The sequence below is a fragment of the Xiphias gladius genome, chromosome 23, assembly GCF_016859285.1.
Source record: "Xiphias gladius isolate SHS-SW01 ecotype Sanya breed wild chromosome 23, ASM1685928v1, whole genome shotgun sequence".
Taxonomy (NCBI): domain Eukaryota; kingdom Metazoa; phylum Chordata; class Actinopteri; order Istiophoriformes; family Xiphiidae; genus Xiphias; species Xiphias gladius.
Window position 1 is genome coordinate 4478671 of NC_053422.1, and position 15003 is coordinate 4493673.

The following is a 15003-nucleotide window of genomic DNA, read 5'->3' on the forward strand; positions in this document are numbered from 1 at the left end:
TCAACTGATCGATTAACTGACTTTCGTCATTTCAGCTCTAGACAGATGGTTGGCTTCTGGGTGCCCAAGGAAATAAGGCCATGTACTGTATATTGAGGGTCAGTGGGGCCCCAACCATAAATCTTTGCCCTGGGGCAAAAATGAATAGTTATCTTACTATACAACAACAACATTCACTAATGTAACCTGACGTACAGTGTAGTTTGCTTATACTACACAACTTTTTTTTCCCTTCATTTTTTAAAAATCTCTTTTGTCTTTAGAAAAAAAAAAAAATTTTTACTTTGTTTTTAGTGTCCTACTTCCTGCATTTGTCTTATGTGTTATTTTCATCTTTTGTGACGATATATATGTGTCTGAGATATAAACATACGTTTGGGGACTTTTATTTTAACATGTCTAAAGAAAGCGGCGAACGACCGAAGACTTGAAAATTACAGAGAAAACCTCTCATGTAGAGAACTTTGATAAATATTAAAGCTGCAGTTTGTGTTAAACTGAGTGGGATCTAAAATGATCAGCTGATTGATTAATTAGCTGGTCAATCAACAGAAGGGGACTCACCAACAATTCATTAATGAAACAAACAAAAAAAAAGTAGAAATTAGAATGAGAGACAAATTCATTAGCAGATCAGAACATTTACTGACAAGTTCAAGGGTTCCAGTTAAATACTATTAATGCAGTAACTGAACAGACAAAAATGAACTCAGATCCAACTGATTATCAAATTAAATGGGCTTTTTTCCCCCAAATGAAGTGAGCTAGGTTGAACCTGGGGGGACAGAACCTGGGAGTCCTCCCTCTCCCTTCCCATCACGGTCTGAAGGGCGCTACCTGGTTGGTCCTCTTCGCCGGGACCTTCTCCTGCTGCTCCGGAGCACTCAGGAGCCAGGCCTGCGGCTTTCTCTTCTCCTGCGTCACCCCGAGGCTCTTCCAGGTCCGGGCCCTCAGTGATGGCGGCCTCCTTCTCTGAGCAGCCGCAGTCTCCTGGATCTGCTCTGCTCCCGAGCTGGATGAGTCCACCATCTCTGCCTGGCGGTGCCTCCGGGACTTGGACGCCTCTTGGAAGCTGCTGTAGCTCTTGTGCTTGATGGAGGAGAGGAGCATGGCCCTGCTGCTGCTGGACTCGCCATTAGCCGGCTTCTCTGCATCATCTCCGGAGTTCCCGTCTTTCTCACCTTGGGAGAAAGTCCTCTGCTGCCACGCGAGGAACTCTGACGCGCAGTCTTTCAGGCAGGAGGCAAAGTCTTGGCGGGTCACGGTGTCCTGGCAGCTGACCTCCGCTGTGGCCTCCTTCAGCTTCTCGTACTGGCTCTGGATGTTGGTCAGCTCCTCCAGGATGTCTGCGGAGACGAGCTCCTGCACTGCCGTGCTCCTCCCCAGAAACTCTGCAACCACAGGTTCCCTCTTTGGTTGCCTCTGCTTTTGGAAGCTGAGAAAATGCGGCATGGCGGCGTAGTGTATAGCTTTGGCTGCAACAAGCTTCCGATAGATATAGACCACGTCGTGATGCCCAGTGTCCAGAGAATCTTTTAGAAACTTCTGAACTTGATCCCAGTCCTTCAGAGCGAGTCTAATCTTCACGGGTGGTATGGCAAGCTGCGTGTGGTAAAAACCAAACAACAAATACAAGCCTCCTACTCTAATCTGATAGCTGTATGGCGGCAGGAAGTACTTCATGGCCGTGGCTAATGTTACTCTGCAGAACCTCTTCATCTCAGCCATACTCGTGATGCCTGTGAAGACATACGAGAAGCCCATCTCCCTCCAAATGGCTGAGAAGGCCTCATATCTCACCGAGTCCGTCTGCTGGAAATGAGCCAGGAGTTCCTCCACATCTTCTGTCAGAGGGTTGAAGAAGAAATCTGAGTAAGTGGGCGGCAAACGAGGCATCCTGCCACCTTTCAGGACTGAAGCCCTCAAAACCGCTCGTCAGAAGAGGCGTTGGGAATCCAGGCAGGTGAGGCTCGCTTTTGGCCAATCACCCGAGGGCGGGGTCAATTCTGGCAATTAACCAATCAACCAAACTCATCAAAAAGTACTGCTGCAGCAATTTTAAACAGTGATTGTTACCATTTTAATCCACCTGCTACTAAAAGGTTTCCACGAGGGCATATGTTAGAAAAAAAAAAAAAAAAATCAGTGCACATGATTAATAATAATCTGTAAAGGTAAAATATTAATAAGCCCTCAGTCAAAACACAATTATAAAAAATTATGGGGGTTAAATTGCTTTTAAACCATTTATGTAAACTTTAACCCAATTTCATGAAAGCACAGATTAACAACTGGTGTCGGGAAAATAGTGAAGACGGCAACGTGTCCTATACGCTGCACATGACTGAACATCACCTAATGAGGCAAAGCTCATTACAGATTATCTTTACTTAGCGTTGAACTACAGTGGTGTAGAACGCCTCGCTTATTGTTTCATCGGCAGCCTCCATCATCGTAGTCCTGTTATCAGTCTAAACTCCATTCAGCTGGTATAACAATCAAACACTGAAATTCATTACTTAAGATTTTCATTATTTACAGAATTAAAATTCCCTGATTTATGCTGAAGGCCAGATCCATATTCAGAAAGGGTTGTTTTAATAAAAAAAATAAAATAAAAAAACATCCTGGGGCTGCATATGGTTCAGAGGAATATTGTCCCATCAAACTTTGTAATTAAACCCAGCAATGACAAGATTTCTATGTAAAAATCGTCAGTATCCTGCCAAGAGGAGAGCACTAATCCACCTGTTTTACCCTAATGAGTGGGTGAAATTCTGTTCCACCAATTTAAAGAAAAAGACCAAAACATACAAGCCGATGATAAAACTCACTCGTGTCCTTGAATTTTCACCGCAGACTCAAAAATGTTCAAGAGCACTGGCTGCGAAGTGTTGGGCTTGATACTGAATAAGTGCAACATCATCATCATCATCATCATTATCCTCTCCCCTTCTACAGTCTACAAAAACACACACACACACACACACAATTTGAGAAACAAATATTCTTACAAGTAACACAGGGGTCTTTTGTCGCTGTTGTCAAGAGTTTTATTAAGACTTAACAAAATGGGACATCTGTTTGGCCAAAATAGTCTTTCCTCTTTTTCTAAAACATGCATCTGACAGAATTAAACTCAAGAATTCAAATTCTCCTTCCCTTGAATTTAGACCAACGCAGGGATTCAAAAATAAATATGCTTTAACATTGCATAAAATGCCCAGTGGTTGATGGTCAGCTTATTGAAAGTAAAAGGGACAATGTAAAGAAACGTGATGCCGACAGCCAGAGCATGACATCCAAAAATCAGACCCACGAAATATTAAAGACAGTTCTCCTAAAACCGATCTTCAGGTTACAGTGCAAAAGCAGATGTTTTCCTGAAATGTTCTAAGGTCCTTCAACTGATCTGTGCTTTTAACATTACTGATTTAACAATATCAAGATGAGAAAGGTTTGTGATCTTGATATAAAAATATGAAAAAAAAATGCATTTTTCAATATCCATTTGGCTCCTAATGATTAAGGAATACAGGCTGAGCGATCTCCAGAAAGAGCTGAATGTGGCGTTCGATGAGAACACCAAGCTCACCGCTCTGCTGGTTCGCCAAGTCCCGAAAACCCCGACGGACGGTGTGGAAGTTCAGAGAACAGTGGCCATTAAGAGGGAAGAGCCGACAGAGGGAGCTCTCAGCGCTCAGCTGGGCGGCCCGGCTTCATTTCGGACTCTTCCAGAGGAGCTGGCCAACTCCATGCATCAGCTTGAGGAGAGCGACCAGCACAGAGCGTCACTGGCAGAGGAACTGAACGAGATGCAGCGGCTGACGCAGGATTTGGAAGAGAAGCTTGCCGACGGCGAAGTTTCCAGAACCGCAGAGGAGAAGATCAGAAAAGAAGCACTCTGAGTTTCCTACGGCCCTGATTTGCATCTCTGAATGATTTCTCCATAGAAATGGAGGCAATGGCTCATGGGTATTGTAGGACTCAGAACCATCTGCCAAGCCAAAATGATTGGGGGGAAAAACCCCCCCCCAAAAAAAACATGCTCTCTCAGAAACCAAAGTTTGACAAAACATTTGACTTGAATCTGATTTTCCGAACACTAAGTAATAACACAGAAAAAGCATCTTTCCTGTCAGTGGTCCTTTAAAAATAAACAGTTAAGTGACTGTATTGGTAATGTTTTATTTCGTTCATTTTACTTTCACCTCAAAAGTCATAACTTAAACCAAAATAAAGCACCACCAGTCAAGGAAACATCTGCTTTTGAAGAGCAACAAAAGGTGAATTTTAGTGGAACTGTCCTTTAAAAAATTTTAGAGCAAAGGGAAGATTTTGGTTTCACGTGTTTAAACGAATAGCCACATAAAAACTGAAATTAACCTTGAAACATAAAAAAAAAGAAAAAGAGTTTATGATTTCTTGGCGATTTCTCAGCCACACAGATGCCGGCGTACCCTGTGGCCCCTCTGCCTCACATGTTGCTGCCCCCTGACTACCACCCTCCCTTCCCTCCCTTCTTCTTCTTCTGTGGCGCCTTCTTGCGAGTGGCCCCCGAGGCTGCGGGTTTCTGCTGCCGCGGGGGGACCACGTTGCTGCCGGGGGCCGTGGATGAGCCAGCCGAAGACCCTGGTCTGGGGGAGGTAGGGGGGCTACTGGCTGTCTTACTGGCATCCCTGGAACAGAGGGAAGAACCAAAACCATGTCAGAGATTGTTAAAGCACCGCACCGGCCAAAATAAAAGACGATGTTTTATTTTTACGATTGAAAAAGCGAGAATTGTATCATAACATGTCTGTTTATGGTGTGTCCTTTAGATTGTGTTTAAGAAGCCCGGTTTAATTTACAGGAGTTTTTGATGGCTCGGGTTATGTGTTTTACTGCCGCGGAGGAGAGGAGTTGAAAGTCTCCCGACATCTTTACTGCAGAAGCGAACCGGGGACTAAATCATCTGTCAAGCAGCTGAGAATCACCAGTGTCACACAAGGTCATGATGAGGAGATAAAATAAAGTCTGAAAAATGCTAAAAGCCGGAGAATCAGTCTGACACAGGGGAGTGTCAAAGTGTGCGACTCATAAAACAGAATAAAAACATTAGCTGCACCCGAAAACATCTGAACAGAAGACACAAATTTGACTTCTGTGTCTAGAATGTTACTGATCAATCACCTGTTTCAGAAGTTTTGTCAATGTCTCTACGGAAATGTTATTAGCGCTGCCTCATGGCTCATGTATTTTACCAAAATATACTATTTCCTTGGGTGATTCTGTCTAGTAAAATTCATAAATGCACATCTAACAACTGATATTTGATATTTAAGAGTTGACTATGCCTAGTTTTGAAGAAATTCAGATAGTCCTAGCAGAGGGATTTCTCCTTTGGCTGAGACGGAGAATAATTTTTTATTTTGGCCAAAACAACACACGAGCGGTTTCTTCTGCACGGCAGCTGGAGATCTCCTCTGAGGATCCATTGGCAGGGGAACAAAAGGGACAATCTCAGGTGCTTTTCCACCATTAGAGGAGTCCATTTCCAGGCTTTCCATTACAGGAAATTGCACCCAGACAGCGCTCCCCGCAGGTGATGTGCACATGCATGTGTCTGCGGAGTTTACTCACAGTTCGGCTGAAGCTCCTGCCGTCGCTCCCTGTGTGCCTTTTCCTATTTGCTCCTTCTTCTTTCCCTTCTTCTTGCCTCTGTAGTAGGAGCGCTCCCTCATGGGCAGCCACCTCTCGGGGTCAGCGGTTGCTTTGGGGTCATAGTTCTTGGGTAATTTGCCTAAAATGAGGATCGAGAGGCGTCACTGAAAGGCAGCGCTCGGCTCAGCAAAGCTCCGCTTTTGTCTGTGCTCTGTGGTCGAACACTACATACATAATTTAGAGTACATTTTTTTTTTTAAACGACCATTTTCAGTGTAAACGAAGGCTAAATGGTATTTGATTCACAAGTGAGCTAATAAGATACCTTTCTTTTTCTTCTTCTTCTTCTTGATCTCGCCTTGGCTGTAAAGGAAATGCAGACATAGAATAGAAATGAAGGGGATGTATAGACGCCTAGGGTAATTCTTCCAGCACTGAAAAAAAAGCAGCTTACTGAAAATTAGAACATGTTCTGATCATCATAAAGCAGAAGTGGCTGAGAGTAATGGAGGGTTTACCCTTGCTCTTTCGGAAGATTTTCTCCCGTGACTTTAGCAGCTTTTTTCCTGACGTATGTGGCTCCATGCGAGTTCTCCAGCTCGTCCACGTCCACGTTGAAAGACATGGTGTCTGCGGATGGTAGATGCTTGCTGAGGCTGGAGAGGAACGCTAAGGAACTCTTACTGTTATCCCTTATGTGCCATTGATTGCACCAACGTTATCCATTTGTCCCAGCATCATCTTTCTTGGCTCTTTAGCGTTAACATTGTTCGGAGTTTGCAGCATATATGAAATAAAATTACAACAAAACAATATGCATGTTTATTCATCCGTCAGCTCTTTCTGATCTCAGCTTGGATGATACCAGATGGAACTCCAGTGCCAACAGCCTGTTCTCTGCAATTAACATGATATTAGTCAATAGCGGATTGGATTCTGGATCAACAACGTCTGTGGTGCAGTGTGTTCTGGGGCTGTAACTAACATTTATTTTCATTATCGATTAATCCGCCAGTTATTGTCTCGATCGATCAACTGATCGTTTTGTCTATAAAATGGTGGAAAATGCAATTATATTTTCCTGGAGCCCAATGTAGCGTCTGCATATTCCTTGTTTGATCTGACCATCAATCCAAAACAACAAAGACATTCATATATTACAGAGAGAGGTAGGAAATTGTCACCTTTGAACAGAGAAAAACAGAATGTTTGGCATTTTCTGCTTAAAAAAAAAAAAATGAATCAAGACTATAAACAGTTGCTCATTCATGTTCTGTTGATCAACTAATCGATTAATCAACTAATGTTCTGGAAGCTCTGTCTTCAATTTCAGTCATTTCAGTGGGTGAAAGGATACGATTTGGCTTTATCCGTGTCCACCAGAGAATACGCCGAGATGAGTTGTGCCAGCGTGTGGATGTCATTGGTGTTTTGCCTGTTTCAAGAAAAATAACGGGGAAAAAAAAAAGGAATCTTCAGCGGATTAGAGGAAGAAACTTTTGCAACTCAATAAGCATGTTTAACTATCAAGCTGTTTGAGAACTTGATAAATATTTGAGCTCCTTGACATCATGCTGGCAAGATGACTGAACAAAAAGCAGAAGCAGCAGCTGCGAGATGACCTCTAAGGAGCACATCATGTGTTTTCTTTGCCCTCCACAAATACTCCCCACATGTTGAGCCGGGGGACTGTTGTGCAGGACTGTAACTCACTTCCACAGCTGCTCCAGATCGCTAATGGCTTCTTTTTTCCGTCCGTACTTCAGTTTGAAATTGGCAGCTTCTCGTACAAGAGCCAAGTGTGCGGCAGATCCGGGCTGTGGAGGCAAAAAGAACAGGACATTACACAGTGGAAACATACTCAGGTTACAAGAAACTAGTGTATGTGTTGGCTTGTCTGTGGTCAAACAACAGTATTAGCCGCAGCCTAAACTATAAGTGGTGATCTGCAAGATTAATTTTCGAAAATACACGTGTCTCGCCATCGTTGTTCTGCACTGCATTTATTACAGCCCGTCAGAATACGCTGCCTTGTTCCCTGGATGTTTTTTCAGTTCATTAAAAACAATCTTGAAATATACAGTAAAATGCATCACTCAGGGTTGCTGCAGGGTTCACCAAGTTAAAATTAAGACCTTTTTTTTTTTTTAAAACAACACAGGATTCAATTTAATACCTGTTTTGTGGCCAAAGTATGAAGGTATGCTGGAAAACCGGTGAGACAGTATAGACTAGAATTTCTCATTGTATAATCAGATTTTTGTCAGTAAGAATTTCTTATAACTATTTAAATGCATGAGACTTGACGTGGATTAGCCAATTAAAAATGATTCATTCCCTGAGGTTAATTTAAGTTTTTGCTAAAAGGAACACTCACCCATAACGAGATATACTACAACAGGCAAGAGAAGATATTTACGGCTTTTGTAAAATTCAATTTCAGACTTTAATACATTCTAAGGCCTTTTGTTTGGGTTTTCTTTAGAAACTGAATTCAAAGCTTTTTAAGACTTTTCAAGACCTGCAGATACCCTGATCACTTCTTACGTTCATCATTGAGGTCATGAGTTTTCCCAGGAAACAACTACCAGGGTGTTTAGGACAGCAGATGGTAAAAGCTTTCATTACCTAGACGCAGGAAGAATTAGTATTGTACTACATAAAATCAGCAGCAGAGAAGGTTTTTGTGTGAAAATGTGGCAGATTACTACTTGTGCTGTTTCATCCTCATCTCTAACAGCTCCAGGTAAAGAGATAATGTCCTCATAATGTCCAGCTGCCCATGTTAAACCTGCACTAAAATTAAAAAAAAAAACAAAACAACAGTGGACACAAACCTGTTCAGACTGGTAGTGCTCAATGGCTTGTTTGAAAACATCAATGGCGCTGTCAATGTCTTCTTCGTGGGAGTACATTGTTACTAGAGCTGAAACCTGAGGAGTCAAAGGCACAGTTTAGGTGAATGGTACGAGAAAATAAAAGCTACAATCAGAGAGTTTACACAGTTATTGGAGCGCAACACTAACAGTAGCTGATGAGTTCAGGTGACACACAACTGAAGCAAGAAATAACCAAACCATCATGGAGAGAGATGACGCTGCAGTACAAAACTGGTCGCAAATCCAGAGTATCAGTTATGGAGAGCTCCGATATAACCCCCCCCCAGACTTACCATCCCTGACTTGTGCTTGAACTCTTCAACGGACCTCAAGACATCACAGGCTTTTGTTACGTGACCTGAGGACCAAAACAGCACTCTTTATCTTTTAAGTCCCGCAAACACATTTGTGTTATAACACGAATTCAGCTGCTGTGTCCGACAAAAAGCCCATGATGTTACTCAGAAGATCACAATTAAATCACAAGACTGAATGAAAATGTCATATTCGTCCACTAGAAGTTGTGCTTTAATCTTGTTTATGAATTTTGCGTAAGACGAGGATTATTTAAAAACAACATTCGAAAAACAGAATAAGCTGCAAAGTTAGAGAGTAAATTATGCTTTCATTTGACAGATGTGTTTTCAGTGATTTCCTTCGCTAAGGGAGTAGGGTCTGTCCGAATGCATCAAAGCATAACTCCTGTAGAAACATGCCAGTACCTTGTACTAAATAGAGTTGTGCCATTGTCAGTTTGATGCCAGATGCACTCTCTGGATGTTGATCTGAGAATTGCTGGAAAACAAAGGAACAGAGCGTTAGCGTGGTCCTTGAAAATACAAATTACTGAATCCAGATAACAACGTCATCAATACCAGCATCACTTTTCACCTGAAAAGAAATTATTTTATAGAATCCCGCTTAAAACACTAAACACACTCGATTATTTGCAGCTATGGATGAATGGGACCCTAAATGGGGGAACAATAAATCCAGGATCAAACTTATTCCAATCAAGTTTTACATTTGGCTAAGTTGGCGCCTTACTTTACCCCTGGACCTTTACATAATCACAAAAAAATTCTAAGACATAAATTTGACAACAACCAGCAGCATTGTTCGTTTCTACCTGGAGCAGCTCTATGGCCCTGCTGTGCTGCTTCTCCCTGCACAGCTGAGCAACCTGGATGAGGACAGGTCGTGGGTGACCTGGGTTCTGAGACTGAAGACTGGATGACAGTTTCCTGCACTGGTCGGCCTGTTGAGGACAAACAGCGATGCAGAAAATGACTCATGGGATTCTGGGAAAATCCGCCCTTTACTGTAGCTTCTTCCTCTGAACCCTACCTGATTTGTGTACATGGCCAGGAGAGCTTTGTTGAAGTCGATGGCCCGCAGCTGCTTCCTCGCCAGCTTGTATTCAACACCTTCCGCGTTTGTGAGTTTCACCTTTTTCTTTGAGTCAAACACGTTTTGGTCCTGAGGGAACAGAAAGAGCGTTAACGAAAATATCCTTCCAGCTCCAGTTGGAATTAAGTTTCATGGGCTTGGCGAAGATTAAAGTCGCTGAGGTTTACCATAAAGTCAGAATTGCTAATTAGATCATTAAACGTTGACGTTTGCAAGCTTGCCATCCACCCACCTTGTTTATTGTGATGATATTGTTGGCTGTCACAGCAAGCAGCCCCACATCTGATGGCCTGAAAATGAATCAGACAATTACTAACAAATTACAAATAAAAAAATCCCAGTCACATATGGCCTTTTGAATGCCTGCTGAAACCATTTCCTTCGTATCTCGCAGAAATGTAGGTAAGTGCTATAACAACACAAATTCAAATTCTGATATGACAACATCCTTTCAACCCGTGTTATGAGCTCCTCATCTGCATTTCTGTCATCCGCTCTGGGACTGCATTTGATGTTACGAACCCCCGGACTTACTTGAGCTTGATGACCTGGTTATAGAGCTGCAGCGCTTCATCCGTCCGACCTTGCAGCTGCATGACGTACGCCATCTGAGAATGGATGACGGCCAGCTCCGACTCGATGTCCTCTTCAGTTACATCCTGCAAAAGGAACCAACAAAAGTATTATTGACAACAAGATGAATGCCTTCCACAAATGTTTGTGACTTTTCCAACGCTTATCAAGTCCAACATGTTGGGAAAACTCTATTTCAACATCAATTCACAAAAATATTAGGTCTGACTAAGCCTGTCTCATCATCGTCTCTGAAAAATGTGAGACTTGATCAATGAGGCTTCAAAGTTTCAGAAGAACAAAGTAAGACTTACAGAATCTTCCGCCAGCGAGACTCTGCAAAGCTCTGAAGAGGGAACAAAAAGAAAAATCAGTCAAGACCTAATCTAGAAAGGACAAAATAATGACTTGACAGGAAACGCAGAGGGACTGGGACTGACCTTCTGCTTGTCGTAATTTATTAAGGGCCTCCGTCAGATGTCCTTGGCCAATCAGAGCGCAGGCAGTGTTGTAACAAAGCTCGTATGTCGACTCGGGAAGACCTAGATCTTCCTGCAATTGGGGGGGGGACAACGTATAACACACAGTTGTAAGATATATACAGTAATTCACCAGCTGAAATGATCTAAATAATAAAACTGCAGTTTTGTGTTGCAAATAGTGTCACAAGTGTAGAGGAATTTTAATTCTTTCAGAGGAGCATCAGTTTAAAGACCAAAACACAAGTCCAGATGTGATCAACACGTGAAAGCATATATCTAAAAATCAAAACAAAACTACTCAAGAGTGTTAGCAAAAAGACTAAAATGTAAATTTTGCAGAAGACTGTTTACCAATGGGGCCTTCTCCCACTGACTCATTGCAGCCACCACAGCAGCCAGGTTGGTCTTCCTCTCCTCCTCGTACTCATCCTGAGAGTTCCTGATCAGATCTGTGTAGACCGTCTTGCACTCGTCGTAGCGCTCCAGTCGGTATAACTAGAAAATGACAAGAAAGAGACAAAATCCAGTCAGCAGAATGGGAGCTAAACAACACCGGCTTCAGTGATTAGAAAGATTCTTCTTGAGAGTACGGAGGTACAGCTCAGTCTATAGCTCTGTGCTTCACATCAGCATTGAGGTGGGGAGGAACACTGTCCTTCCACGGAAACAGTCTCAGGAATTTTCACTATACTAAACAAATACATCCAGTGCTGTTATAATTTGGCGACTGGTCAAAAAGCCTTACCACTTGACCATAAAGCTCTTTCAGCTTGTCCGTTTGCTCAGGAGCACCTTCAATGGTCTTCAGGGCACTTTCCACCCTGTTCAGCCGGTACTCGCAGTACGCCTTCTCAAACACAACCTCACTGACGGAGAAGAGGAAATAAAAAGTTGTTTTTTATTTTTATTATTTGGTCATATCACTCTGATTTTAAAACATCTCTAGTAACTACCTGTTCATTACAGCACTGACTTTATAATTTTGCCTCTGGTCTAGAAAACAATTCATTGTCACTTAAATTATATATACTTGACTTGTTTCCAGTTTGATTTTAGGTTTGCAACAAGACTATGCTATTCAAACAGTAAAATTCAATACAGTTTTGTTTAGCTTTTAATTAGCTAGTTATTGTCAACTGTTTTATCACTGAGTAAATCACTCTGAATTGCTTTTATACAAGATTGTGCTCTAAAAATGAACTTGATTCAATTTTAAAAAAATCATCACGACAGTCCAAGGTGACGTCTTGTGTTATCTGTCCAAAAATTCATTTTAAAATGGCATAAATCAGTGCGTCTGCCGTTCCACTGATTGGCTTTTCGCTTCGGCTCTGATTATATCAAGAACGCACATTTACCAGACGGCGCAAGTAGAAAATAACGGCGAGAAAAATAACAGTTTGTCGTTTACCTGCCGAGCGCCTTCGAGTGGGTGTTCATGACATTCAGTGCCTCTTTGAAGCTGCCGTTCTGTGTAAGGCAAACTATTTTACAGTGGAGGGCCGTCACATCGTCTCTGTTTTCGTGCAAAACTGCGACAGAAGAGAAAACAAACACATTGCGGAGCACTCAGTAAAGGAAGATTAACCACACACACAACACTGACTGAATTTTCTGAAAGCAGACGATGCTGAAGTTAGCTTCCGATTTTGGAAGACAAGGGGAAACTTGAGTTACAATGATGTGCAACCTTTATTATTTGTTCTGTTTTAACAAATAATAAAGGTTTCACAAACGTCAGACTATGTTTTAAACAGTCTTTATACCCCCCCCCTCCCATTAATCTAGTCCAGATATCCTAAGTCTAGATATAGTGGTTTTTGATCTACTACTGGACTGATGTGGTCTACATAGGGAAGAAGCAGTGGAATCGCCCTTTTTTGTGTGTTCACAAATAGAATAAAGGTTTCTCAAGTCTGAAACTAGGTTTTGAGCAGCCTTCAGCCTTCCTGGGTTCATGTGGACCAGATCTGACAAGTCAATGTATAATGGTTTTTGAGCTAGACCGAGTCTGAAGTGGTCTAGACACGGGGGAAAAAAAGCACACAAATGTGAAAATGGGTTTTTAATAGTGTTAAGGTTTTAATTAGCTGGTAGCTTTATGTCTATGAGTCTCTCACCACAATAAGTGGTGCAAAAAACGGAGAATCGGTCGCTCAATCTTGTCATGTTGTCAGGTTTCCTTTAGCTGCCGAATCTGACGCTAACTTCGGCGTCGCCAAATTAACGCAAACGAATGGGAACCACAAGCTGATCTAACTGTCTGAAAACAGGACAATAAAGAGAAGTATGAACGTTTCTACAGCCTACGGCGGCAGCTGACCGCAAGCTGATCAGCTGCCAACCATGAGAGGTTCGCTGTCAGGGCTAGGGCCACGTCAGTGGTCAGAGGAGGACGGCGCATTTCTGGGGCAAAGTATTGTTTCGTTATGACACATAAAACACACGGAGGACAACTTGATTTGTAGCTAAATCCCTTATGTGCACGGTTGTGAGCAGTAGTTCGGCACACAAACGTCGTCAAGCTCAGCCGGTGTTTGCGAGACCTGACCGGTAGCCGTCTGGCTGCCGCTAGCCTAGCCAGACGCTAACAGCTGGCCCTGCGAACCCCGCTTCGGAGCCCGAAGAAAGGCACCGTCCGCCTGCCGTCTGACCGCAGCTCCGGCTCTGGTTAAGGGCAACGTTAACGGACACGGTTTCCTACTTTTTGTCAGAGCTTTCAGGGCTCTTGTGTAGTCGCCATTCTGTCCGCAGCGGTTCACTTCGGTCCAGAGCGAAGCCACGGACGCCCCTCCGCTCGCCATCTTGGCTGAATGGTCTCTCGGGTCGGCGGAAGAAGAAAGGAGGACACATCCGGGTTAACGAGATGGAAATTTAAATTAAATTTAAATACACAAACTGAGGATCGGTGATAATTTACGGCGTTGTTTCGGTGTCAATAAAAAGTTGACATTTCGAAAAGATGTCTTTTTTTTTTACTTAGCGGTGACGCAGCAAAATGATGCATTCACAGCCCAATTAAAAAGGCGTAGCAGGCAGCTCCGTTAACTCGGGGCAGTCACTAACTATCGGTGACCTAGCACAAAAATCTGGGTCTCGTACAAATACTGTTCTTTTTTTTTTTTTTTTTTTACTATTTTTTTCTATTTCTTAAGTTCGGGGGGGACAAAACAATGCAATAACATTATTTTCACTCCAAAAATCAACAAAATATGTAATTTGCCCAGGTGTGGCCAAAATTTCGCATACAATTGTATCTCTATATATTTTCAGGCTTTGAAAACTTTACTATAAATCTCTCAGAAAACTTACATGCAAGGTTATGTGAACAGATGTCAGTATATATTGTATATGCCTCCACTTATGTATTTTATTTAGTATATTCATATTTTTAAAATAATTTTATTATTTTATTTGACAGATTTTTAAAAATTAAACTAATTTAAATTATTTCTTTTTTTATGTTTTATACAGATGCAATGCAATTAAGTTTTTGAGAACATTTTTTGAGCATTTTTGGGGGTTTTTTACGTATTAATTTGACAATGACTACATTTCAGATTGAAATATTGTACTATTTCCTCCACTAGACTTTGTAAATTAATAAATATACTTTAATATTTTTTGTGTTCTATGTGAAGTGGCTGTTTTGACACTGCAATTTAAATTTGGGATTAATAAGGTATATATTGTGTATTATTTTTTTTATTATTTTCATTTTATTTATGATTTATTTATTAAGTCATATCGAAGACATCTTTGTGATGTGATTGAAAATAAAGTTTAAATTACATATTCTACACTATGATATACTATCTATCTATCTATCTATCTATCTATCTATCTATCTATCTATCTATCTATCTATCTATCTATCTATCTATCTATCCCTTTTCCACCACCGACCACCAAATATAAATTAATTCACCTTAACAACTTTTTTATTAGGTTGTTTCTGTTTGAAGAGCTGATAATTACGATTTTTTGTGGTAGCACGTGGAGGCAGCGGGGTTTGT

At 41.8% G+C, this 15003-nt stretch overlaps 2 protein-coding genes across 2 annotated transcripts; both read right to left on the reverse strand.

Annotated features, from left to right (window-relative positions):
- Positions 1–621: 621 nt before the first annotated feature.
- Positions 622–1966, reverse strand: LOC120785269 (snRNA-activating protein complex subunit 1-like). The gene has a single exon (XM_040119838.1). The coding sequence runs from the start codon at positions 1894–1896 to the stop codon at positions 817–819; it is 1080 nt and encodes a 359-aa protein (XP_039975772.1). The 5' UTR covers positions 1897–1966; the 3' UTR covers positions 622–816.
- A 1041-nt stretch (positions 1967–3007) lies between these two features.
- On the reverse strand, positions 3008–13924 carry srp72 (signal recognition particle 72). The gene is made up of 19 exons (XM_040119837.1): positions 13692–13924; positions 12399–12519; positions 11733–11853; positions 11339–11482; positions 10946–11057; positions 10820–10851; positions 10467–10591; positions 10165–10222; positions 9870–10001; positions 9652–9780; positions 9245–9317; positions 8816–8880; positions 8481–8576; positions 7357–7460; positions 7001–7078; positions 6162–6299; positions 5969–6006; positions 5623–5782; positions 3008–4679 (listed from the first exon to the last, which is right to left on the reverse strand). The coding sequence occupies exons 1-19, from the start codon at positions 13789–13791 to the stop codon at positions 4499–4501; spliced, it is 2007 nt and encodes a 668-aa protein (XP_039975771.1). The 5' UTR covers positions 13792–13924; the 3' UTR covers positions 3008–4498.
- Positions 13925–15003: the final 1079 nt, after the last annotated feature.

Excerpts from the sequence above, each read along its gene's own strand:
- LOC120785269 (XM_040119838.1), bottom strand. The coding sequence starts at position 1,896 with ATGCCTCGTTTGCCGCCCACTTACTCAGATTTCTTCTTCAACCCTCTG.
- srp72 (XM_040119837.1), bottom strand. The coding sequence starts at position 13,791 with ATGGCGAGCGGAGGGGCGTCCGTGGCTTCGCTCTGGACCGAAGTGAAC. Across the intron at positions 12,520-13,691 it reads CCTGAAAGCTCTGACAAAAA|TTTTGCACGAAAACAGAGAC; the intron begins GTAGGAAACCGT and ends CTTCTGTCGCAG. Across the intron at positions 4,680-5,622 it reads GCAGGAGCTTCAGCCGAACT|GGATGCCAGTAAGACAGCCA; the intron begins GTGAGTAAACTC and ends CCTCTGTTCCAG.